Source organism: Microcaecilia unicolor, chromosome 13, assembly GCF_901765095.1.
Source record: "Microcaecilia unicolor chromosome 13, aMicUni1.1, whole genome shotgun sequence".
In the NCBI taxonomy this organism is placed as follows: Eukaryota; Metazoa; Chordata; class Amphibia; order Gymnophiona; family Siphonopidae; genus Microcaecilia; species Microcaecilia unicolor.
Genome location: NC_044043.1, coordinates 59,501,247 through 59,527,992, shown reverse-complemented (window position 1 = coordinate 59,527,992; position 26,746 = coordinate 59,501,247). Strand labels below are relative to the sequence as shown.

Genomic DNA, 26,746 nt, shown 5'->3' with positions numbered 1-26,746 from the left:
GACTCGGACAATGTATTTGATCAAGTAGTTCTTCAGAATATATATGACTAATGTTTAAACAAGCCTCCTCCACCTTATTCAGTGTACAAGTTGCATGACTTCAGATGGTGTAGATAGCATGTTCACAACCATCAGCTTGGGAGCACTGTTCCCTCTAAGCTGAGTGCAAGTCCTCCAACTGCATTGCTGCTATTGAGGGTGGTGCTTCAATATTGTATTTTCAGTTGGTAGGGACAGGCAGGTTCCTTAGAGTCCTGCAGAGCATGCCTGTCCCTCACTATGTGACAGTGAAACAGAACTGTAGCTAGAAGACTCTTGCTTAGCTTTGAGGGAGCAGTGCTTGAGAGTATCAAATTGTATGACACTAGTGATCCTACTGGTCCATGGAGAAAATGTAGTTGTGTACCTGTAATCGACATTCTCGGACAGCAGGATTCTACAGCCCCACAATCTCACCCTCACTCCCAAAGCTGAAGCTTGCTGTACAACTGACTGAGGAGAATGAACCACTGAGGAGCATGGGAACACACATAAAGTTTTATGAGCTCTAGAAGAGAAAATCCGACTCTGCTCCTTCTCAGTGACATCGCACATGTGTAGCTGTTGTATCTTGCTATTCATGGTGAACGCCAGGAATGCAACTATACTTGAGCCTATATGATTTATAGAACATGGGTAAGAGCACTGCATTGAATAAGCAGCATTTGTCTAACACTGTGATGCATCCTAGAAAACCTGTGAGCTATTGGGGTGGCCCTTGATAAGGTAGCTTGAAGCCAGATCAGCTAGTTGCAGCATATCAAGGCAGTAGAGCAAATTTTTGATCTAAATAAACTTGTTTTTCTTGCTCGTTTCTTTGGCAGGATGTGGATGAAGCCCATTATGCCTATTCCTTTAAGTACCTGAAGAATAAGCCAGTGAAAGAATTGAGAGATGACCAGTTCCTGAAGATGTGTCTGGCAGTAGAGGAGGGACTACTAACCATTGAGATTTGCATTGATATGAAAGGCGTGGGAGGGTGAGTAAAGCTTTCCAGTGAGCCTAGAACAAACTTTCTTCTAAGCTTGCAGTGTGTTGGGCCTAAGAGTATTTAACTCTGTGTTATGGTCTCGCTGAAGCTGTGAAGTGGGTTGGAAGATAACTGTTAGGGATGAAGCATATGGGATCCACTTTGGACATTCGAGGGTGGATCAAGAGCTGGGAACACATTTTTTTTTTTTGAAGAGTTTCTTAGAATGGTAGCCCATGGGTTGATGGAAGGCAAGGTTCTGTTGACCAATCCCTCTGTGAAAGGTTGCTTTCTCTTCCTCTTCCTGTAGCTATGGCAGTGATCAGAGCTACTTTGAGGAGATCAAACAGTTCTATTACCGGGACGAGTTCAGCCACCAGGTGCAGGAATGGAATCGTCAGCGCACCATGGCTATTGAACGAGCACTCAAGCAATTTCTGTATCCACAGATGGGCAAAGAGCTCAAGAACAAACTGCTTATCGAAGCTAAGGAATTTGTCATCAAGGTGAGGAGGCATCTGTTCTGTGGGTGCTCAGCTAGGATGTTTATTCTCAGAGGGGCATACCCTTGCAGTAACACTTTCTCCCTCAATGTTGGTGTTTGTAATGACCAGGGAATCCTTGTGGCATTATCATTGACATTGTTTTTAAACAAAGGAAGAGGTGACTTTCAGTCCCCAACATAAGACCATTAGTAATGCAGTTTATAAACTATAAAATCTACTGTCTTACCACCCTTATCCCAGTGCTGCAGTCGTAAACTCTACAACTGGCTGAAGGTGTCGCCATACCGTCCAGATCAGCAGGTAGAGGAAGATGATGATTTTATGGAGGAAAGCCAGGGGAAAGGCATCAGAGTTCTGGGAATGGCCTTCTCCTCTGCTAGGTATGTATGTGTGTTGTCATTTGTTGACTAGGAAAATCAAATTAAGACAAACTGTATTCCCAGGGAAATGGTAACTTCCCTGAAATCATGAGGTAGTAGCAGAAAGGAGCCTTGAGCTCATATTTCAGGATTTTTAATTCACTGTACAGTGCTGTAAATACAAACCCACTAACTATTGCTTCATGTGATCTGTCTGACCTTGTAATACTTACCGGTAGCATTGTTTCCCAGAGACCATCCTGTCTTCTGTGCTTTGGTGAATGGTGAAGGGGAGGTTACAGATTTTCTTCGCTTGCCATACTTTACCAAGAGAAGAAATGCCTGGAGAGAGGAGGAGCGGGAGCGGAAGGTATGGAGCATTTTGGAAGAATAAGATCACAGTGTTGATAATTGACCTTTTACACTGCATTGAATCTGTAATTATGCTTTCCTCCAGACCCGTGACATGGAGACCCTGAAGAAGTTTCTCCTGAGTAAGAAACCTCACGTGGTAGCAATTGCTGGAGAGAACAGGTATGAGTGATTAAAGCAGCAGTATAAAAGATAGCTGTAAAGAGAGTATGTCACTTAGTGACAGAAATCCAATGTTCAATGGCATTTACTTTAAGGTAACCACCAAATGCCAGAGGATTTTTTTTTTTTGCAACTATTTTATTAAGGATAACGTTGTCTCATACAAACACTTAGTCTGTTTTTCCAGACAGAAAGCTAGTACAAATAATCAGAGGATTTTTCCACTTTAATGCAGAGGGTTTGGATTTAGCTTACACCTCTTTTCAGTAGTAGCTCAAGGTGATTTACATTCAGGTACACTGCGTATTTTCCTGTTACTGGAGAGCTCACAATCTAATTTTGCACCTGAGGCAGTGGGGGAGGGTTAAGTGACTTTCTCAAGCTCACAAGGAGCAGCAGTGAAATTTGAACTGGGTGCCCTTGCATGACAAGCCCAGTGCTCTAACCATTAGACTAGTTTATCAGAGAGGGATACAAACTGGAGTTTCCATTATGTAGCTTCATACCATCCCAGAACCTGTGGGATATTTGTGTCCATCAACCAGCTGGAGATTAAAGAACTGAAAACTGAGCTGAGACGTCTCTGATGGCATCCAGTCTGCTTCCTCAGTAATTTCTATCTCCAGCAGATGGGCAAACACACCTTTCAGCCCCTGGTTCTGAGTGATTTGCTCCTGGTCCAGGTGGTCAACTGGTCCCCATTTGAGCTTTGCGGGTAGCTTGAGTCTGAAGAGTCACCTGGAGGTCCTCATCTCTCTGTCTCTGGTGCCCTGTAAATTTACTTCTTCCCTCCCTTCACCTCTCCCCTGGAGAGTCACAGAGTTGAGGAGCTGTCTGAAGCAGAAGACAGAGGATGTTACCCAGCTGCAAGAGCAGGTAACCTGTATGAAATCCAATATGTGGTATTGTGATTGAGAGTGTGGCTTGGATTGGGCACCAACTCGGTCATACACACAGGGTTGCAAGCAAAAAGGAAAATACTTTGTTAGACACATGTTCACCTTGTTACTTTACAGGCTTATGTCCAGCACAAGTACAGTCTCTTTATTTCTCTCTGGTTCCTCACATCAAAACAAATACTTTCTGAATTTAATTTAAGATGTCTTCTACCTTGCTAGTCTTCCCACACAAAATCTGAAGCTTTAAGCTTGAGCTATACCACGTCCCTGGATCTCTCCTCAGATACTACAGCTCAGCTTAGAGTGGAGCCCTCTTGCCTCGGAGCCTCCCTCTAGAAGCATCTACACTTCAGGGTGTCTCTATCCTGTTCTGCCAGAGAGCTTTTGACTCCAGCCTGGTCTGAGCCCCCGTCCCTGTCAGCCTCGGCACACTAGTGTGTAAGGTGCCTTAGTTGCACCAGTGAGGAGTGTTTCTAAGGAAACCCTGCCTTGTACCACCCACTCCCTGACAAACCTTTTAAAAAAGAAAGGAGAAGGAAAAAGGTTTGCTGAAGACCGTGGGGCAGAGTATCAGTACTGAGCCTTTCTCATCTGTGGTAAGACTTGTAGAACTTGAGAGCTTGGGGGAAGCAGCTACAGTGGTAAGTCTAGCTAAAGTTTGACTCTAGCATTCTTTATGTAATCCGCTTAGAACTAAACGTGTGTAAAGCGAAATACAAGAACTTCTTGGAAGGCTTAAAAGTTCTACTTGGTGCAGGGGAGGGATCTTGATTCACCACTTGAGACATATTGTGCTGCGCTGGTGACAGTGTGACTAGCCACTCCCATGGAGACAGTTAAGCAGTGTTCCCACTGTGGAACCTGCCAGCCGGCATCAGGGCATTGCAGTGTGTTGAAGCCAGGAATCCCGCGGGATGTGGAGGAAACAGTGGCAGCACATGTTCAGGTTCGGCGCAGCATTCAAATATTCCAGGTTCTTTGTTCTCTCCAGCAGGGCTAATGTGCAGTTTGATGCAGGAGAGCGTGGGAACAGGCACCATTTTGTCAGGGCCAACTGGCTTTGAGGAGCAGTTTCTGTCCATGCGCAGAGCAGGGCCACCATTTTATAGCCTCAGGGCCCAACATAGCATCGGGATCTTTTTCTCTGGAGTTTATATTGCTCTTACACCAGGCCTATTTAAGAAGCAGGGACAGTCAGTTTCTCACCCCGTTTCCTCTCCAGCTCCTAAGAGATCTCGTTTAGACCCAGGAGTGGGCAGATGAGGCTGTCTGCTTCTCCCTCCTTATATGATCTGGCTTTGGTCTATTCAATGGAGCCATCGTTGAAGGAGGCATTGGAAGAGGGAGAGCTCCCTCTTGAGGAGGAGGATGATCTGAATGTAACATAGTAACCTAGTAGATGATGGCAGAAAAAGACCTGCACGGTCCATCCAGTCTGCCCAATAAGATAACTCATATGTGCTACTTTTGTGTATACCTTACCTTGATTTATATCTGTCTTTTTCAGGACACAGACCGTATAAGTCTACCCAGCACTAGCCCCGCCTCCCAACCACCAGCCCTTTGATTTTTATCTGTCTTTTTCAGGGCACAGACCGTATAAGTCTGCCCAGCACTAACCCCGCCTCCCAACCACCAGCCCTGCCTCTGCCATCCAATCTCCGCTAAGCTCCTGAGGATCCCTTCCTTCCGAACAGGATTCCTTTATGTTTATCCCATGCATGTTTGAATTCCATTACTGTTTTCATCTCCACCACCTCCCGCGGGAGGGCATTCCAAGCATCCACCACTCTCTCCGTGAAAAAATACTTGATCTTGATTCTGCTGTACTGAGGTTTTCTTAAAGAGGAGCTCAGTACTCGTATTTCAGAGGCACTGGCGTTGCTTTCCATTGAGGAGTCTTCTGCTCTGGCATTAGGAGTTCCATCTTCGTCGATCATGCCACTCTGAAAGATCTTACTCTGAAGACAATGCTCCTAGTGCCTATGGCATCAACTAGGAGTGTTTTGGAGCTCCAAGCTTTGTCACGTAGAGACCCTTTTTTCCGTTTTCCAAACAGTGCCTTTTTCTTCCAAGATAGTTCCTAACTTCCGTCTGAACAAACCAAGCTACCTCCTTTTATTCCAGAAGAATTATTGGCTCACGTTTTTGTTGTTTGGTGATGTACATAGGGTTCTCTTAGAAGTCACCAACTACTTCAGATGTTTTGATCAAATGAGTTTATCTTTTTGGGCAGACTGGATGGGACCGTACAGGTCTTTATATGCCATCATTTACTATGTTACTATGTTATATGTTTTCATCCTCGTTTTCAGGATCTAGGAAGGGTATATGAGCCTCCAAAGCTTCAATTGTTCATTAACTGAAAGAAGCCATTTCTTTGGCATATATTCTTGCAGGGAAGTCGATGCCTGTGGAGATTAATGCTCACTCTTTTAGAGCACTGTCTGTCGTTCGCCAAAGCACAGGTGATTTCTGTTGATGAAATTTGTCGATCGGCCACATGGGCCTCATGTCATTCTTTTTCAAAACATTACTGTTTGTATATAGCAGGCAGAATAAAAACTGCTTTTGGGGCTTTGGTTCTTTTGGCGGTTATCTCTGCCCCTCCCAACTTGAGGACTGTTTTTCTACATCCCACAAGTCTGGACTGATCCTTGGGACAAAATGGAAGGAGAAATTAGATCTTACCTGCTAATTTTCTTTTCGTTAGTCCCAAAGTCAAGAGTCCGTCAGCCCTTGCTTTGAATTTCCATTTTGCTCAGTTCTGGTTCATAAGCACAAGTTTTGAATAGTTTTTTTTCTAAGGTTACACTGTTCTTGTGTGTTACATTTCACTGTTGGATCATCCTGTGTTAAGGAGGCAGGCGTTGTGGATTCTTTTCTTTGTGCTTTCACTGCTTAGATTTCAAAATAGTCTGAGCAGCTGCACAGTAGCCTATAAGGCAGAGCTGTGTTTTACTCTGTGCTAGGGCTGACCTAATTTTCATATTCAATTCGGCCCGAAATAGTGCCCCAAATATATTATTCGTATTCAGCTGAATAGTGATTTAAATTCGAATATGAATAATCCGGGGCTGTACTGTGCTAAATCCGACTGAAATAAACACGATCTCGGAGTTCATGTTGCTTCTTTTATTATTTGCTATGTTAAAGCTCAATGCCCATTATTCGTATTCGTGTTCTGCCAAATAATATTTTTCATTATTCGTATTCAGCTGAGTAGTAAAATATGCTATTGGTACAGCTGTACAAGTCTCTACCTCCATCTGCAGAAAGGTGGGTATAACCCACAAATCTGGACTGAACCTTGGGACTAAAAAGAAAAATAGCAGGTAAGCTCTAATTTCTCCATTTGGAGGCACTGCCCTAAAAAGCCATTTTTCTAGGGAAAAGTCTTCTCCAGAGGTCCCAACAGCCAGTGCTTAACTTCATATTCTGAAAACAGCAAACAGTTTCAAGAGTCTAGTGCTCTGCTACCAGTGGAGCTTGTACAACTTGGATCAAATCTGTGAAGAAAATTAAATTGAAAACTACTTTTACAAATCAAGGTCAGGTATACATATAAAGTAGCACATATGAGTTTATATTGTTGGGCAGACTGGATGGACCGTGCAGGTTTTTTTCTGCCGTCATCTACTATGTTACTATGTCATGGTCTTTAATTTTTCTCTTAATTGCACTTGCATTATCCTTTGATTTTATTTTTTGTAGACTATAGTGAAAATTCTGAAGTAGCCTGTTACTAATTATATGTATAGATTTGAGACGAAGCATTTGAAGTAATGAGGCTCTCTTTTTGTCCCCTTCCACACTTACAGGGATGCTCAGATGATGATGGAAGATGTAAAACGCATTGTGCATGAACTGGATCAGGGACAGCAAATGTCATCTATTGGGGTGGAGGTGGTGGACAATGAACTTGCTGTCTTATACATGAACAGCAAAAAATCTGAGGCAAGTGCCCCATGTGAGGGTAAGATTTGGGAGGAGGCTTGAATGTTGAATTAGGTATGGGACTTGAAAGAGCTATAGTTTGGGTTCCTCTTTCGTACACGCATCACTTTGCACATTCTCACATTAAATGTCATCTGCCATTTGGATGCCCAGTCTTGTAAGGTCCTCTTGCAATTTTTCACAATCCTTTTCTGATTTAACAACTTTGAATAACTGTGTCTTCTACAAATTTAAATACCTCACTAGTTATTCCCTAGATCATTTATAAATATGTTTAAAAGCAACAGTCCCAGTACAGATATCTGGGAAACCCTTCTCCATTGAGACTACTGATCATTTAGTCCTTCTTTGTTTACTATCTTTTAACCAGTTCTTAATCCACAATAGAACATTACCTCCTATCCCATGACTTTCTAATTTCCTCAGGAATCATTCATGAGGTACTTTGTCAAATGCCTTTTGAAAATCTAGATGCACAATATCAACCAGTTCACCTTTGTCTACATGTTCGTTCACCTCTTCAGGGTGGATCAAATAAGCTATTGTTGCTGCATGTATTCTTAGAGGCTGTTTGGTGCCAGAGGTTTTCAACAAGTGGACAGTCTGCTTCTTGGGAAGAATATTCTCTAATTTTACCTGTGGAAATTTGTAAAGCGACTATTTGGGTGTCAATGCATTATAAGCTGGATGTTCAAGCTCGAAGATGCAACCTTTGGTGCCAGAATTTTGGCAAAAGGGCTCGTGCTCTCCCATCATAAGTAATTATTACTGCTTTGGTATGTATTTTATAAGTACACTAGCCATTAAGCCCGTTAAAATGGGCGAGATTTCCAGCTACCCTCCTCGCCGCCGCTCCCTCCCCCCTCCGTGCCGTGCCCCCTGCACTGACCTGACAGCACCTCACCTCCATGTGAAAGCGCTGCAGGCAGCAGCAGATCGCTCTGCTGCTGCCTGCAGCGCTTCCACATGGAGGTGAGGGGCACTGTCAGGTCAGTGCAGGGGGCCCGATACAGAGGGGGCGGGAGCGGCGGCGGGGATTGGGGGGGAGGGTGGCAGTTGGTGCGCACGATGTTCGTTTCCAAGCGGCAGTGTCCAACAGTCCGACTCCGTTTCCCTCTCTGTTCCGCCCTCTGACGTCATCACGCATTGACGTGAGGGCGAGACAGAAAGGGAAGTCTCTACTGCGCATTTGCAGGTGAGTCGATCACTTGCCATTTATATGTTTGATAAGTATTGCCATACTGGGAAAGACCAAAGGTCCATCGAGCCTAGCATCCTATTTCCAACAGTGGCCAATCCAGGTCACAGATACCCGGCAAGATCCCAAAAATGTACAAAACATTTTATACTGCTTATCCCAGAAATAGTGGATTTTCCCCAAGTCCATTTAATAACGGTCTATGGACTTTTCCTTTAGGAAGCCGTCCAACCCTTTTTTAAACTCCGCTAAGCTAACCGCCTTTACCACATTCTCTGGCAACGAATTCCAGAGTTTAATTACACATTGAGTGAAGAAACATTTTCTCCGATTAGTTTTAAATTTACTACATTGTAGCTTCATCGCATGCCCCCTAGTCCTAGTATTTTTGGAAAAGTAAATAGACGCTTCACATCCACCCGGTCAATTCATTATTTTATAGACCTCTATCATATCTCCCCTCAGCCGCCTTTTCTCCAAGCTGAAGAGCCCTAGCCGCTTTAGCCTTTCCTCATAGGGAAGTCGTCTCATCCCCTTAATCATTTTCGTCGCCCTTCTCTGCACCTTTTCTAATTCCACTGTATCTTTTTTGAGATGCGGCGACCAGAATTGAACACAATATTCGAGGTGCGGTCGCACCATGGAGCGATAGAAAGGCATTATAACATCCTCATTTTTGTTTTCCATTCCTTTCCTAATAATACCTAACATTCTATTTGCTTTCTTAGCCACAGCAGCACACTGAGCAGAAGGTTTCAACGTATCATCAGCGACGACACCTAGATCTCTTTCTTGGTCCGTGACTCCTAACGTGGAACCTTGCATGACGTAGCTATAATTCGGGTTCCTCTTTCCCACATGCATCACTTTGCACTTGCTCACTTTATTTTAAATTTGTTTATTAAATTTATTTTACAAGTTAACTTCCACTTGCAAAGGAAAAACAGATCCAACCATGCTAGAGTTACATAGCAGTAGTGTACATCACAATCCATTCAAAGAAACACTTTATATCTTCCTTAGATCTCAATTATGTGATTAGAGGGGGGCGACAGGTATTTAAATGGAGAAATTAATCTCAATATTTAAAATAAATCGGCTTAACCTGGAACCATAACTATTATTCTTTAGTTGGTAAAGTTTTGCACTTGCTCACTTTAAACATCATCTCTGCCATTTAGACGCCCAGTCTTGTAAGGTCCTCTTGTAATTTTTCACAATCCTCCCGCGATTTAACGACTTTGAATAACTTTGTGTCATCAGCAAATTTAATTACCTCACTAGTTACTCCCATCTCTAGGTCATTTATAAATATGTTAAAAAGCAGTGGTCCCAGCACAGAGCCCTGGGGAACCCCACTAACTACCTTTCTCCATTGAGAATACTGACCATTTAACCCTACTCTCTGTTTTCTATCTTTTAACCAGTTTTTAATCCACAATAGAACACTACCTCCTATCCCATTTTTATTTGTTACATTTGTATCCCACATTTTCCCACCTATTTGCAGGCTCAATGTGGCTTACATAGTATTATTATTAACATTTGTATAGCGCTACCAGACGCACGCAGCGCTGAACATCCAACATAGAGAGAGACAGTCCCTGCTCAAAAGAGCTTACAATCTAAAAATAAGACAGATAGACAAAACAATTGAGGACAAGGGAAGTACTGGGTGAGAAGGAACAAGGGGGAGGGCAAATTGAGTAGTGGCTAGGAGTCAAAAGCAGTGGTGAAAAGGTGGATTTTTAGTATAGATTTGAAAACAGGTAGAGATGGAGCTAGACGTGTAGGCTCAGGAAGTCTATTCCAGGCATAAGGTGCAGCGAGGGAAAAGGAACGAAGTCTGGAGTTAGCAGTAGAGGAGAAGGGGGACGACAAGAGAGATTTGTCCAGGGAGCAGAGTTCACGGGGAGGAATGTAGGGAGAGATGAGAGTGGAGAGGTAATGGAGGGCTGCAGAATGGATGCATTTAAAGGTCAGTAAGAGAAGTTTGAACTGTATGCGGAAGTGGACAGGGAGCCAGTGAAGTGACTTGAGGAATGGGCTAGTGTGGGTATAACGATTTTGGCGGAAAATAAGTCATGCTGCAGAATTTTGGACAGACTGGAGAGGAGAGAGATGGCTGAGAGGAAGATCAGCGAGAAGGAAGTTGCAATAATCCAAGCGAGAGGTGACAAGGGTTTGGATAAGGCTTCTGGTAGCGTATTCAGAAAGGAAGGGGTGAATTTTGCTAATGTTATAGATAAAGAAATGACAGGTTTTGGCGATCTGTTGAATATGCGCAGAGAAGAGAGAGGAATCAAAGATGACTCCAAGGTTACGAGCTGAGGAGACAGGGAGGATGTGAGAGCCATTAACAGAGACAGAGAAAGGGGGAAGAGGGGAGGTGGGTTTAGGGGGAAAAATGAGAAGTTCAGTTTTAGTCATGTTTAGCTTCAGATGGCATTGAGACATCCAAACAGCAATGTCAGACAAGCAGGATGAAATTTTGTCCTGGATTACGGTTGTGATTTCAGGGGTGGAGATGTAGATCTGAGAGTCATCTGCATAGAGATGGTATTGAAAGCCATGAGATGAAATCAGGGTACCAAGGGAAGAGGTATAGATGGAGAAAAGGAGGGGTCCAAGGACATAACCCTGGGGGACACCAACTGAAAGCGGGATGGAAGTTGAAGAGGAACCACCAGAGTGAACACTGAAAGTGCGAAGTGAGAGGTAAGAGGAGAACCAGGAAAGAACAGGGCCCTGGAATCCAATCGAGGACAGCGTATCTAGGAGTATGGTGTGGTCAACAGTGTCGAAGGCAGCAGATAGGACAAGAAGGATAAGGATAGAATACAGACCTCTGGATTTAGCCAGCAGCAGGTCATTAGAGACCTTGGTAAGTGCAGTTTCAGTAGAGTGAAGAGGGCGGAAACCAGATTGGAGTGGGTCAAGAATAGGTTGAGAAGAAAGGAAATCAAGACAGCGGTGGTGAACAGCGCGTTCAAGTAATTTGGAGAGGAAAGGAAGAAGGGAGATGGGGCGATAGTTGGAGGGACAGGTAGGGTCAAGTGATGGTTTTTTAAGGAGTGGAGTGACAACAGCATGTTTGAAAGCCATAGGAACAGTTGCAGTGGAGAGTGAGAGATTAAGGATGTGACAGATGACAGGGGTGATAGTAGGAGAGATAGTGTTAAGTAGATGAGGGGGAATGGGATCAGATGAACAGGTAGTACATTTAGAGGAGGAAAGAAGAAGGGCAGTTTCCTCAGTAGAAACTTCAGAGGAGGAGGAATAAGAAGGAGAGGAAGGAGAGTAGGGGGTTTGGATGAAAATTCAAGGTTAATCTTACAGATTTTATCATGGAAATGCTCAGCTAGGGTCTGAGGAGAAAGAGAAGGGGAAATTGGGGACAGAGGCACTTTGAGGAGAGAGTTCAGTGTGGCGAAGAGAAGTCGAGGGTTAGAGCCAAGGGAATTTGTCAATTGGGTGAAGTAATCCTGTTTGGCCTGCGAGAGGGCAGACTGGAAGGAGTTACGCATGAATTTGAAATGAATGAAGTCGGCAAGGGTGCAGGATTTAAGCCAAGAACGTTCAGCAGAGCGGGCACAGGAACGAAAGTAGCGGATTTTAGAGGCCAGCCAAGGCTGGGGTTTGGTACATCTAGTAGTACGGGGCATGGGAGGGGCAAGAGTGTCCAGGGCAGAGGAGAGAATAGTATTATAAGAAGAAATGGCTTAATTGACAGATTTAGATAGAGTGGTGGAAGAGAAAGGGTTAGAGACACAAGAGGACAGAGTAAGGGAGTCAATAGCTTGAAGATTCCTAGATGTGGGGGTTGAGATTGGGTGGGACTGAGGAAGAGGGTGCTTAAGTGTGAAGGTTAATAGGTGATGGTCAGAAAGGGGGAGAGCTGAGGAGCAGAAACTGGAGGGGACGCAGTTGGAGGAGAGGATAAGGTCGAGACAGTGACCATTTTGGTGGGTAGGTGCAGAGGAGCATAGCTGGCGATTGAATGAGGACGTTAAGGCAAGGAATTGGGAAGCATAAGAGTTAGAGGAATCATCAGCTTGCATGTTGAAGTCACCAAGGATGATGGAGGGGGATGTAGGTTCGTGGAAGAAGGAAAGCCAGGCGTCAAAGTCAGTGAGAGAGGATGAGAGAGATTTATCAGGGGGTCGATAAATGACAGCCAGTCGGAGAGGCAGAGGAGTGAAAAGGCGGATGGAATGGACTTCAAAGGACAAAAAGCACTGAGATTGGGGTGGAAGAAGAGGTTGGAATTTGCAGGAGGGAGAGAGCAGCAATCCCACGCCACCGCCGCGGCCGGCAGGGCGAGGTGTATGAGAAAAAAAGATAACCACCATGGCAAAGGGCCGCGACAGAAGTAGAATCATCAGGGGAGAACCAAGTTTCAGTTAAGGTCAGTAGATGGAGGGAACGAGAAATGAAGAGGTCATGAATATAGGGAAGTTTATTGCAGATGGAGCGGGCATTCCATAGGGCACAAGAGAAGGGTAAGGAGGAAGGGGGAAGAAGATGAATAGAGATGAGATTAGAGACGTTACGATGTGGCCTGCATAGGTAGAAAGAAGGCAGAAGAGGAGGACCAGGATTGGGATTGATATATCATCAGCTTCAGAATAAGAGAAGGAGTAAAAGAGAGCGGAGGAGAGTAGGAGAGGTGTGGCCACGAAGTCGTCGAAGGCGAGAGGTACTCGGGTAGAATGGGGAAGGCACAATGGAGGGAAGAAAGAGATGAAGATTAAAAGCTGAGAAGGAGGAAGGGGGAAAAGGTGAGGTGATGAAATCAATGGATGGGCAGTGAGTTCCTGTAATGGGCAGTGGTGGGGGGTGAGGGAAAAGATTAGGAAGGGTTAGGGCTAGGAAGAGATGTGTATAGGGGCCATGAAAAGTCTGACGTACTTCAGGTGGTAGGGAAAAAATAGAATTAAGGAACTTTGGTTGCACTAGGCAGGAGCAGGCTGGGGCAGATGATGCAGGTTGGAATAGAGGATGCAGGCAAGAACAATAGAATTAAGGAACATTGGTTGCACTAGACAGGAGCAGGCTGGGGCAGAAGATGCAGGTTGGAGTAGAGGATGCAGGCAGGAACAGATGACGCAGGCCGGGTCAGAGGGCGCAAGCAGGAACAGATGATGTAGGCCGGGACAGAGGGTGCAGGCAGGAACAGATGATGTAGGCTGGATCAGAGGCATTCACCATGAACAGTAGGGGAACAAATATAAGGTGATATTGTGGTCGTATAAAGGGTCCATTTCTTTCAGGCATAAGGGGGGTTAGAGAGAGGGAAGGTTAAATAGTGTCCGATACGATCGCTGGATATGTTGTGTTGCAGGGTGTTGACATCTATGTTGGGTAAGAAGTGTATGCCCTTTCGAAGTTTAGATGATTGTAGGTTGTTTTCACTCCTTTTGGCAGTGCGTTCCAAAGTTTTGTACCTAAATAGGAGAAGCTGGATGCATAGGTTGTTTTGTATTAGATACCTTTGCAGTGTGGATAATGGAGGTTTAGATATGTTCGAAATAATCCTGAACTGTTCCTGTTTGGCAGGTCTATAAGGTCAATCATGTATCCTGGGACTACGCCGTAGATAATTTTGTGGATCAGGGTGCAGATTTTGAAGGTAATGCGTTCCTTAATAGGGAGCCAGTGCAATTTTTCTCGGAGGGGTCTGGTACTTTCGAATCGCGTCTTACCGAATATCAGCCTGGCTGCTGTATTCTGGGCTGTCTGGAGTTTCTTTGTGAGTTGATCTTTGCATTCCGCATAGATTCTGTTACAGTAATCTGCACGGCTTAATACCATTGATTTTATTAATTTATGAAATGTTTCTCTCGGGAAGAAGGGTTTTAGGCGTTTAAGTTTCCACATTGAATAGAACATTTTCTTGGTTTTTGAGTTTACTTGGCTTTCAAGAGTAAGGTTGCGGTCGATTATGACGCTGAGCATTTTTAAATTGTCTGAGATAGGGAGAGTATGGTTTGGGATGTTTACGGTTGTGGGGGTGAACTTATTGTATTGAGATGATAAGACAAGGCTGTGTGTTTTTTGAGAGTTCAATTTCATTTGGAAAGAATTTGCACATGAGTCCATGGTGTTCAAGCCGAGCTTGATTTCATTGGTAATTTCTGCCAGGTCGTGTTTGAAGGGAATGTAGATTGTGATGTCGTCTGCATAGGTGAACAGGTTGAGGCCTAGGTTGGATAAGGCTTTGGCCAGTGGGATCATCATTATATTGAAGAGTATTGGTGATAGTAGTGAGCCTTGAGGTACTCCGCAGTCAGCTTTCCATGGAGGCGATATGTTTGAATTTGATGTTACTTGGTATGTTCTGGTGGTTAGGAAGCCTTTCATCCAGTTAAGTATATGTCCACCAATCCCGAAGTAATCTAGTAGTTTCAGTAGTATGTTGTGGTTTACCATATCAAAAGCGCTCGACATGTCAAATTGGAGAAGGAGGATGTTTTTACTTGTGGCTATTTCCCGCTTGAATTTGGCCAGGAGAGTGACTAGTACAGTTTCAGTGCTGTGAAGGCGGCGGAATCCTGATTGTGATTCATGTAATAATGAGAACTTGTCCAGATATTCAGTGAGCTGTTTGGTAACTAGGCTTTCCATCAGTTTGACTACTAACGGAATTGGGCTGGAGAGATAAGGAAGTGTAAATTATTTCTTATCTGCTAATTGTCATTGCTTTCAATCCCTCCAGACCAGGTCAGAACCCACCTTCTTAAATAAAATTTTGCCGCCTTGCTGAAAGCACTGGAGTGTTAGTATTCCCTTGTTGTGTCTGTACAGTATTCGTGAACATTTTAAAGTATTGATGTGTTGTCTGTTGAAAAGTTCCTTAGTTCTTATGGGAGTTATATTAATTACTTCTTTATGATAAATATTGGTTGATCAGAGGGCTGCACCGCTCAATAGTTCTCAGTCTCTGCCTGCTAGCCAGGAGTGCATGACTCAGGGAAAGACAATTAGCAAGTAAGGACTCACTGAGGAAGACAACTGGTCAGACTGAACAGGAACGGTGGTCTTTATTTGCTTTCATCTACTGTGTTAACATTTCCCCTTTCACCCATATAAGGTTTTTTTTTTTTTTTTTTTTAAATGCTTTGTTCCTTACCCTTCTGCCACTGTCTTGGAGATGCTACTAATGTTGCCTTTTTTTGTTGTTGTTTTTTTTTTCTCTGTACCCTGGCTTTCCTGATCATAGTGTGCTTCTGTTAGGTAGTAAATCATTCTTGTTTGCACTCTGCATGCAGACTGACTAATCTTTCTCATGTAGACTGATTTTCGGGATTACCCTCCTGTGCTGCGGCAGGCTGTCTCCCTTGCCCGTCGCATCCAAGACCCTCTGATTGAGTTCTCCCAGGTATGCAGCACTGATGAGGACATCCTTTGCCTGAAACTTCATCCTTTGCAGGTAAGCTATTTTACTTAGTCTAGTGCTTCTCAACTTTTTTTTTTAAATTTCAGAGCACACTTCCAAGTTTACATGATCCTTGTAGCCCATAAAACCAAATTTTGCAGAGTTGTCATATTTGCTCATCATTGGCCGGGGGCCATTTGTGAAACGCCAAATGATGTATTTTAAAATGGACAGTATTTAAAACGGGCATAGCCAGACCTCGCAGTGGGGGGGGCACATTTTGGTCTGCTGTCCCCCCCCTCCCTCACCACCCTGCCACTCCCCACCCACCGCGGCAGCAAATACCTTGGCTGGGGGGGGGTCTCCCCAACCCCCACTAGCTGAAGCCTTGTCCAGCGCCGTTCTCCCTTCCCTGCTCTCTCTTCCCCTCACGCCCTGCACGCTTATTTTAGTGAAATTGAGCATCTTGTTTGTCTAGACTGGTCTAGTAGACGATAAGAAGGAAAATTTGGTCTTCCCTGCTAATTTTCTTGAGTCCTACCAGAGCAGTCCAGTTTTCTGTATGGTTATACTTTGGGAGTATTGTCATCTGTTAGTGATTTACTCATGAATAACCCTTGGGATCTCTCAGGGGTGGGGGGAGACATTCCTGTTTGTGACCATGGAACTTCCTACCCCCCCCCCCCCCCCTTCTGTCTGGAATGAGTTGAAGAAGATCTATACTTGTTAAAGAAAAATGAAAAGCTGAGGAGCAGTTGGCTGCATGGTTCTTTAAGGGCAAAGCCCACAGATGTTCATTCTGTCTCCATTTACTGGATGGTGGGGAGGGAAGTATAACTACAACCCTTCATCTGGATTGGTCTGGTAGGACTCAAGGAAAGAATATTAACAGGTAAGATCAAATACTTTTTCCTTTTAACACTGACTGAATTGATGATTAAGACCATTCCTATTGTAGCTTGTGTCATGAAGACTGCTGAAGTTAAGACTCATTTCATATCAAGTTGTCCCATTCCTTTCTCTTAGGAGCATGTAGTAAAAGAAGAGCTGCTGAGTGCTTTATATTGCGAGTTTATAAACCGTGTAAATGAAGTGGGAGTGGATGTCAATCGAGCGATTGCTCATCCTTACACACAGTCTCTTATCCAGTATGTTTGTGGCTTGGGACCACGGAAGGGCACTCATTTATTGAAGGTAAGAATCTGTGCATTCCTTCCATACATCTGAGGGCTCGTTTGTGAGGTCACCTGAGAATTTGAGCTTATAAATATTTATAACAGATAGTGAAGAGGCTGAGAGAGTATCGTATGCCATAGGTTGCTTTCATTCTGCGTGTACCCCTACCCCACCCCCAATTTCTGTTCTCAGAACTTGTCTCCAGGATACACAGGGATAAAAAGAAAGCAGGACCATTGCCGAAAGGAGCTGTAGAGGTTTCATAACAGTGTGTTAGTATTCCATGGAAGGAAGTAGGAGAGATGTGAGAGAAGGGACATGGAAAGGGATGCTGGAGAGGTGTAGAGGGTGTTGTATATCACAACCTTACAGATATTCAACAATACTTTGCTTTTTGAAGGTTTGTGAAAATAGTAGTGAGACATTGCCCCATATTTCCTGACAGATCCTGAAACAGAACAATACTAGACTGGAGAACCGAACCCAGTTGGTCACTATGTGTCACATGGGGCCCAAGGTCTTCATCAACTGTGCTGGCTTTATCAAGATTGACACCGCCTCACTGGGAGACAGGTTGGGCCCATGAATAATCATGTTTTCCTCCTTCCTTTTTCTATTATATTTCAAATTTAAGTTTAGAATAAGTAAAAGCCTTGTATGGGTATTTATCCAGATGTTTTACAGACCTTGTAATATCTCTCCTTTGAGAGGTTTTCTGTTTTGGGAGTTGCTGCTGGTGCTTGGGGGGGCATCTGTATCTCTTTTGTCTTCTGATAAGCCAGTTTGAATTCTGTAGCACTGATTCCTACATCGAGGTGCTGGATGGCTCCAGAGTACACCCTGAGACTTATGAGTGGGCACGGAAGATGGCAGTTGATGCACTAGAGTATGATGAATCAGCAGAGGATGCCAACCCTGCAGGAGCCCTAGAGGAGATCCTAGAGAACCCAGAACGGTTGAAGGACCTTGATCTAGATGCCTTTGCTGAGGAGCTAGAGAGGCAGGTTAGTGTTTAATTATGGGGAGCTATGGTAAGGAAGATGAAGTTCTTACAGTAGAACAAAGGTTGTAATGAGACCAGAATGAGGCTGATGACATCACTGTTCTAATGGGTGCATGCGCACATTGTTGATGGAAGTATAGAAAGCTTAGTCTTACACTGTTCTCTCTACAGGGCTATGGTGACAAGCATATCACTTTATATGACATCCGGGCAGAGCTGAGTTGCAGGTACAAGGACCTGAGGACACCTTACCGCTCTGCTAACACTGAAGAGGTGTTCAACATGCTGACCAAGGAAACCCCTGAGACATTCTACATTGGTATGTAACCCATCACTCCAGTGTGTTTTTTATGGGCTTTTTCATGTAATGCTTATAAAATTTTACCACCTGTTAAAATAGCTTCTTGGACCTTAATGTATTGATAACATTTTTAGCTTTAAAGTTTGACATTCACAGCTTTTTGAATTTCAGATTATGACATGAATGTTTTAAATTTCAGCATATAATAATTTAAAAGTCAAAGTTATTCCTTGGTATTGCATTCCTGTCTTTGCCTCAGAGACAGGAGTAGCCTTCTGGAGGTTTCCTGAAGGGTGGACCCTTGCCCCCCAGGCAGAACCCCAGGCCAGAAAAACTGTAGCTATTAAATAAGTGTTAGACATAATAAACATTTATTCAAATAATCAAAGAAGCCAATCAGTAATTATTGAAATATCAACAAATAAAATCCCAATAGAGTATAATATGTAGCAAATAAAAACAGAGTTTTCCCTGGGAGCTGTCAATATGTCCACCTGTTAGTGTAGGCACATTGAGGCTCGCCATCCTCAGTTCTGTTTCCTCTTAAATACTTTCTTCTTCCTTTCTTCATTATCTTAATTATAATTATCCTTCCTACCTAATGAATATGCATCTTTCCAGAACATTTTATTTCCTGTTATGATGAATCCTATTCCAGCATGTACTATCATCTTCCAACTTCTATCATTTATTCCCTCATTGCTTTGACAGTTAGGGCCTGTCATGCACATAAGCATAAGTCTTCATTAGATAATGGGTTGACCTATGTCCTTGTTATGCTAGTCATTATACGAGCCCCCTCCACCCTCTTGCTGAGCCTACAATTTCACCCACACCCACTTACTTCTCCTTTTGATTGTTTGACTGGATTCTGCAGGTGTCCTTAATCATAGGAGTCTGTGGCTCTTAGTTGCTGCCAAGCAACGTATCACAAGTTAGCATAGGCCAAATGTCAAACTACAGCCTTAGAAGGGTAGTTTTCAGAAAAAGCACATTTATAGCTCTCTTGCAACTCTTACGTCTGCTCCCAGCTCAAGAAAAGCAAAATAACTATATTAAAATAAAAACTAGAAATATGTATGGTTTGCACAGTATCATCTATTCAATGGGCTGGTTTTCTGATTCCTTCCTGAGGTTTTCTGTTCTTTTCTGCAGGTAAACTGATTATCTGTAATGTGACAGGAATTGCACACCGGCGGCCTCAGGGTGAGAGCTATGATCAGGCCATCAGGAATGATGAGAGTGGTCTGTGGCAGTGTCCATTCTGTCAGCAGGATAACTTCCCAGAGCTCAGCGAGGTAAACACTGTGTCTTTGAATAGTCTGTCATGTGCCAATTGACCAAAAGAATCTGAAGATAAGTTTTCTTGATTTTTAGTTTTTGTAGTCTGGAGGTTCTTCATCCTTACATATGGTCATAATGTACTTCTGCGTGACTGTGGAGCACAGAATTCCACATGTTTGCGCAGAATCTGAGCTGTGAGGCTGGATGGCTGGCCTCCCTGCCCCCCCTCCCCCTTGCTGTAGCCTTCCAAGGCCTACCTGGTGGTGGTGTGAGACTGCCGCAGGAAGTCTCGGCAGCCATTTGGAAAAAGCGGTGGCAGCAGGCCGGGCAGGAAAGAGCAGGATTCTTTCCTGCCCCAAAGAGGTACTCCCATGCAACCCTACCTCATGGGTGAGTGCAGGAGCGGGCTGAAAGAAAAATATTGATGGCCTGCGGGTACAGGCAGGGAGGGAACTGTAAACAAAAAATAAAAAATCCAAAAGTGGATGCTATGGGTGGGAGGTAGGGCTGTAAAAAAAAAAAAAAAAAAAAGTTGGATACTATGGGTATGTGTGGAGGGCTGTAAAAAGGAAAAAAGTGGAGGGGAAGGGCTGTTAGAAAAAGGTGGATGCTATTGGTGAGGGTAGGTGAAAGGCAGGGCTGTTAAAAAATATATATATATATATATAAAGATGTGTGTGAGGGAGGGTGCAGGGAGGTGGCTGGAAAAATATGGATGCTATGGGTTTTAGGAAAAATATAGATGGTATCTGTGTTTGGGGGGGTTGTAATATTTGTTAAATTATGGCAAACTTGCAGAATTTGCAAATTTTGTGCACAGAATTTTGCAGAATTTGTAAATTTTTTGCATAGAAGTTTGATTTTTTTTTTTTTAATTGTTTGGCACAGGAGTAATAGTGGCAGGCCTGTGATGTGCCTTATAGGTGAGCATAGTGTGAATGGCGAGGTCTAAGTGGGCAAGGTTTTAAATAGATTACATCTGGGGAACCCCATGACCAGGAAGGAGTCAATGTAGAAATTTTCAGTGTGATTAAAGCCATTTTATGTGTTTGTAATGCTGACTTTTTGCTCTTCTGTAGGTATGGAATCACTTTGACAGCGGCTCGTGCCCAGGTCAGGCAATAGGTGTTAAAACCAGGCTGGATAACGGAGTCACAGGCTTCATACCAACAAAGTTTCTTAGCGACAAAGTAGTCAAGCGCCCAGAAGAAAGAGTCAAGGTGAAAGAAGAGTTTGGCATGACTGTATGAGGGAGGGTGGACAGAGATGCCTGGTGTGCCCAACCTTGGGAGGGAGGGGAAGCAGGAGGTATCCAGAGCACCAGAGTGTGGGAGGGAAGGAATTAGGGAAGTGTCAGGTGTGGCCAGCTGTGAAACACTGGATAGTAAAGGGGGTTGGGAGGTGTTGGTAAACCACATAGTCGTCTCAGGGATCACTTGCAGTTTATCAAGTGCTGAAAACAAATAAAATAAAATAAATCCAACTGGTGGGGGAGGAAGTTGCCTGGGAAGTATGCAGAGCACTTGGCTATAGCATGTAGAGAGGCCAGGGAGAGGGATCTAGGTTATTAGCCAAGCATTTTAGATTTTTGGAACTCTTCTTTTGTATTTGGCTCCTTTTTGATTATTGGAAGGAACAGATGCAAAAAGCAAACACACCAGTGAAAACAAGAACTCTATATGTTCACTTTTTTTTTTTAAGCCCAACATGGCCATGTTTCATCAGAACACCTCTTTAGAGGTAAAACTTATACAAATGTTCAAGATAAGTGATAATAAAATTTAATATTATTTGTAATTCCTTATCCTTCTAGTATAGTCCAAACAAATGAGCTTTGCTTCCTTGCCAGCAGATGGTAGTGACAGAGAACATAGAGCCCATTTTACAAAGGCGCATTAGCGTTTTTAGCGCGCACTAAAAAATTAGCATGTGCTAACGCTAAGATACCTATTGTGTTCCTATGGGCAACTTAATGTTTAGCACACATGAATTTTTAGCGAGCAATAAAAATGGTAGCGCACCTTTGTAAAAGACCCCCATAGTTTGCAGTAACATCACTACCTATAAGGAGCTGTGTCACTAGGTAACCTGCCAGTATTTTCTGACTTCAGCTGCTGGAACATGCTGGTTTTGGTCTAGCAGAATTAAACTCCCTGGACCTAGTTGGTCTGCAGATCAAGTGCTCCTTCGGTCCAGGTAGTGGCTTCAGGTGAGGCTTTCTGGGGTGGAGGGGGGTGGTCTGGAGGTGTTCCTATTGCCCTTGAGTTTGGTTGAGTGAGAGGGAGGGGAGAGTGAGTTATGTTGGTCCCCAGTTGCTAGTGAACCGAGGCTGGACGGATATTAGCCCTACTTCCACCATTCCTTGGTGTAGGTGCTTGTGTGCGTGACCTCTTCCCCTTCTTCAGTCTGGGCATCAGTGGACAAGTTTGGAGAAGGGGGAAAAGAGTTTGCTGTGCAGAGAAAACAGGCTTGTGCAGACAGCTAAGCTGTGCATAAGATTGCTGCTGGGGCATGTGCAGAGCCAGATTAAGGCATAGGCAAACTTTAGCCATGTGCCTAGGGCCCAAAATTTTAGGGGGGGGGCCTGTTGGATGTGCTAAGAACTCAAGAGGCTAGGGTTGCCAACTGTCTAGAATTTTTTTTTTTTTCAGTACCTGGCCAGGCAATGTTTTCCTGCCCTGTCAGTGGAGAAGGTAGTTCCAGTCTGAGGTATGGGCCATTATAGCAAGGAAGACTCCCCAAGCCTGAGTTTTTATGCAGTGAGGAGCAGGTTCTGTTGATTAATGAAGCCGGAGACAGTGTGGTCTGGTAGCTAAGGGATATTGGGCTTGCAGGTGGTATCTATGAAATTCTTGAAGTGGTGTAAATTCAGGTACAGTAGGTATTCTGCTCCTGAACCGCTCAACATCTTAATTTGTACCTGAAGCAATGGAGGATTAAGAGACGTGCCCAAGATCACCTGATGCAGGGCATGGATTTGGAGTCCCACAGTTATAGGCTGCTGTTGATGGATGCCAGCATTTTTGGCTAGGAGCATATTATCAGGGACAGGTGGCACAGGGACATTGGTCCCATGTTGAGGTATCCTAGTAGATCAGCCAGCTGAAGACTCAAGCCATTCAGAATGTATTAGTCTTGTTTTAGTCTCTGGTGTAGAGCAGAGTAGTCTGGTTCTTCTCAGACGGTGCCACAGCAGTGGCCTATGTCAGTCATCCAGGGGTGGAGCAGGAGTTTGGTGGCAATGCAGGACATAGTGTTGGGTGAAGGTCAACATTTAAGCACTCTTCATAGCGCATATAATAGGAAACCAGAATATCCAAATGAATTTCTGGAGCAGACACGCTTTGGATTTTGACAAAAGGGGAGCTCTCGAACAAAGCTGTTGCTATGATTGGGATTCAGTGGGGGACTCCTGATGATTTGGATACCCCTGTTTAGCAGTGGCCTCGTTCAGAGTGCTGTATGTGTTTCCTCGTTGGGCGATGCTAAGCTGTGTGTTTTATTACAGAAAGTGGAATCTTACCCTGCTCTGGTGATTCTCTAGGCTCTGAATTGGTTTGCAATCTAATGTGGCGCAAGTGGAAGAATTGGTTTTTTTTTTCCCCTCTGGTGAACGTCCTTCAGATCCAAGGCCTAGTGGTGATGGAATATTCATCTCGCTTTTGTGTTATGGCTTGGCTCCTGAGGCGAAAAGGCTAAGCAGATAAACTTATTATAACTTCAGTAGTGTCCCATAGATCAATCCAGATGCTTATAGGTTATGTCCTTCAAGTCTCTGGATTGATCTGTTGGGACTAATGGAAAGAAAATTATCAGGTAAGGACTAATTTTATCTTCCATAGCGTCCCACAGATCAATCCAGAGACTTGAGGGACAATAACCCACAAGCCTCCGGATTGATCTGTTGGGACTAATGGAAAGAAAATTATCAGGTAAGGACTAATTTTACCTTTGTTGCAAGTTTGGAAGCGTTCAACCTCACTGGCTTATGCCTGGGTCTGGAGGCTCTTGGAAAGTTTGTGAGTGGAAAGGGGGCTTGCTCCCCTTCTGACCTCAATGGATCAGATTCTGTCCTTCCTGCAAGATGGGCTGTGGTTCTCAGTTCCTTGAAAATGCAGGTTGCAGCACTGGCCTGTTACAGAGGACGAGGGGAAGGCTCTCCCTTAAGGACACGCTCAGATGTCTTTCGATTTCTTAACGGAGTGGCACATTTGTGGCCTCCAGTCTGCCCCTTGGTTCTCCTTTGAAATCTTAATTTGGTCTTGAGGGTGTTGTCAGTGACTCCCTTTGAGCCTATCAGGAAGGTGACAGTGAAGGATGTGACTTTGAAGGTGGTTGCGTTCCTAGTGGCTGTTTGTCCTGCCCAAAGAAACTTTGGAGTTATAGGCATTGTCCTGCAGGGATCCTTTTTTCAGGTTTTTGAAAGAAGGGATGTATAGTCAGACAGTTTGTCATTTCTTCTCTAAGGTAGTTTTGTCCTTTCATGTCAATCAGGTGGTTGCCCTCCCAGCCTTTTTGCTGGAAGGACTGGAAAGAGGAGTTTTCCTTTTTGAGACTTTTATTGTGGTGTTTGGAAGTGATCAGTGATTTTGGTAGATCAGATAATTTATTTGTTCCTTTTCGGAGGAAGGATGAAGTAACTAATACCTGTATTCCGCAACCTTTAAGTTCAGTGCGGATTACATAACATTGTAAGAAATCAGACAAACCTGAAGAATTACAATTAACAGAAATTTAAACAACAAGTTGAAGCAAACATATTAAAATAACCAAAAAATAAAATATTTGTTAAAGATATGTTTTTGACAGTTTTCTGAATACCATATAATCAGAAATAATTCAAATCTTAATTGGTAAGGCATTCCAGACTTGTGCAGCTAGGTATTGAAACGTGGTTAAAAAAGTTTGCCTTGGGACAGATTCCTCAAGGATTTGGGAACTGCAAAAGTAGAGGATTTCTGTAAAAACAATTCCCTAGATTGAGTCAAAAGAACAATTAAATTCTTCATATATACTGGAGCCTCACCATAAAGTATTTTAAATATCAAAGTACAAATTTTAAAATAAAATCTGTCTTCTTCCAGGAGCCAGTATAATCTTATCAGCAATGTTAACATCTAAGACCACCACTTGCAAGGTGGCATGGTAGCTTAAGGAGGTGATCTCCTCCTTGGCTTACCTTCTTAAGGACAACTCTCCTCTAGTTGGCCTCCAGGCTCATTCTGTCTGAAGTGTGGCAACAACTTAGGCGGTAGCTCCAGTGGAGATTGTAAGGCTGCTTGGTCCTCTCTTCACTCCTTTGTGAAGCACTACCACCTAGATGTTGGTGCTTGGGATGTTGTGGTTTTTGATTCTGCTTTTTTGGCAGCTGGGTCCTCCCCTTCCACATTGAGGACTGCTTTGTTAAATCATATATGTTTCTGGACTGGTCTAATGGGTGAAAAAGAAGGAAAAATGTAGTCTTACTTCGAATTTTCTTTCCTTAAGTACAGCCAGACCTGTTCGGGGGGCCCTCCTGTTTTGGATGAGAATTGTGTTGGTTGCTCTGGGTGGGCTTGCCTAGGGTTGGCCTCTGGAAGAATTTAAACTCAAGCTGAGCTGTTGGGGAGGGTGCTCATTATGGATAATCTGGGTCCCTTTGGTGGTTCTGAGATAAAGAAGTTGGACACATGATCTGCTTTGTTACAGGAATACTGAGTTAGTGAGCTGCACAGTCCCTCTTATAGGGCAGAGCTTACAGCTGTTATTTCTCTGCCTTCATCTTCTGATCAGTAGCTGCAGTCTGTGTTTCTGAACAGGACTGGTTGGATCCAAGGAAGGAAAATTAGCAGGTAAGACAAAATTTTTCCTTTTGTTTTACAAAGCTTTTTTCATCTTAGTTCCGTTATTCTTGGTCTGCTTTTTTTTTTTTCACACTCTCCAAGAACTTAACCTCTGTGTTTTGGTTTTCCTTTTCCTGTCTGTTGGATGGACTGTTCCCTTTTACATAAATTCTGCAGACTTTGTGCCAATGTGGTTGCTTTCTCTCTAGGTGGGAATGACTGTCCACTGCCGGATCATGAAGATCGATATAGAGAAGTTTGGTGTGGATATGACTTGCCGGACTTCTGACCTAATGGATAAAAACAATGAGTGGAAATTACCTAAAGACACATATTATGACTTTGATGCTGAAGCAGCTGATCAGAAATTGGAAGAGGACTGGAAGAAGAAACAACAGCGGACGAGTGAGTTTATTTCTTTCTTCTTTCACTCCCCTCAGATTATACTCTGGACACTGGTATGTTTCAGCAATAGAATGGTACAGTTAGTTTGGATTATTATTTGATTTTGTTTGTATTGGGAGTGTCATTCGCCCCCCCCCCCCCCCCTTTCATTTGCATGAACTTCATCTTATCACTTTAAATGTCAATATCTCTCCAGTTAGAGAATAGCTGACCAGTAACTAAGATCAAAACTGCTTGTCTGGTTTCCCACAGCATATATCAAGAGAGTGATCGCTCATCCCTCATTCCACAATATTAATTTTAAACAAGCCGAGAAAATGATGGAAACCATGGACCAAGGAGATGTGATCATCAGGCCCAGTAGCAAGGGAGAGAATCACCTTACTGTCACTTGGAAGGTGAATGATGGCATCTACCATCATGTGGATGTGCGCGAGGAGGGAAAAGAGAATGCTTTCAGCCTGGGTTCCACTTTGTGGATCAATAATGAGGTAGGAAGAAGGGGTATGGCCTACTGAAAATTTTTCTCTTTCTGAAAAATAGTTTTGTCCCCAGCTTTGGTGTCATCTCCAGAAATGTGCTCTTTATTTTTATTTTTTTTTTGTTACATTTGTACCCCGTGCTTTCCCACTCATGGCAGGCTCAATGCGGCTTACATGGGGCAATGGAGGGTTAAGTGACTTGCCCAGAATCACAAGGAGCTGCCTGTGCTTGAAGTGGGAATCAAACTCAGTTCCTCAGTTCCCCAGGATCAAAATCCACCACCCTAACCTCTAGGCCACTCCTCCACTCAATCATATACTGGCATGAAGTGACCAAAGTTGTAGGTTTCTATCGTAGGCCCTGATGCTCAAAGCAAACCGGACTTGCAACGTTTCATTTAGACTGTGTTTTAGCCAGTCTAAAAGAAAACTT

The 26,746-nt window shown here is 43.7% G+C and overlaps 1 protein-coding gene across 1 annotated transcript in view; it reads left to right on the top strand.

Moving 5' to 3' along the window:
* SUPT6H (SPT6 homolog, histone chaperone and transcription elongation factor) overlaps window positions 1–26,746 on the top strand; it is a 126,106-nt gene that overhangs the window by 77,966 nt on the left and 21,394 nt on the right. The window contains exons 16-30 of the mRNA XM_030222091.1: window positions 864–1,018; window positions 1,320–1,515; window positions 1,756–1,895; window positions 2,127–2,244; window positions 2,332–2,408; window positions 7,129–7,264; window positions 15,757–15,894; window positions 16,867–17,034; window positions 17,462–17,589; window positions 17,813–18,020; window positions 18,191–18,338; window positions 19,476–19,618; window positions 20,684–20,824; window positions 25,636–25,831; window positions 26,084–26,322. Coding sequence (XP_030077951.1) covers window positions 864–1,018; window positions 1,320–1,515; window positions 1,756–1,895; window positions 2,127–2,244; window positions 2,332–2,408; window positions 7,129–7,264; window positions 15,757–15,894; window positions 16,867–17,034; window positions 17,462–17,589; window positions 17,813–18,020; window positions 18,191–18,338; window positions 19,476–19,618; window positions 20,684–20,824; window positions 25,636–25,831; window positions 26,084–26,322 — 2,331 coding nt within the window. The remainder of the gene's footprint in view (window positions 1–863; window positions 1,019–1,319; window positions 1,516–1,755; window positions 1,896–2,126; window positions 2,245–2,331; window positions 2,409–7,128; window positions 7,265–15,756; window positions 15,895–16,866; window positions 17,035–17,461; window positions 17,590–17,812; window positions 18,021–18,190; window positions 18,339–19,475; window positions 19,619–20,683; window positions 20,825–25,635; window positions 25,832–26,083; window positions 26,323–26,746) is intronic.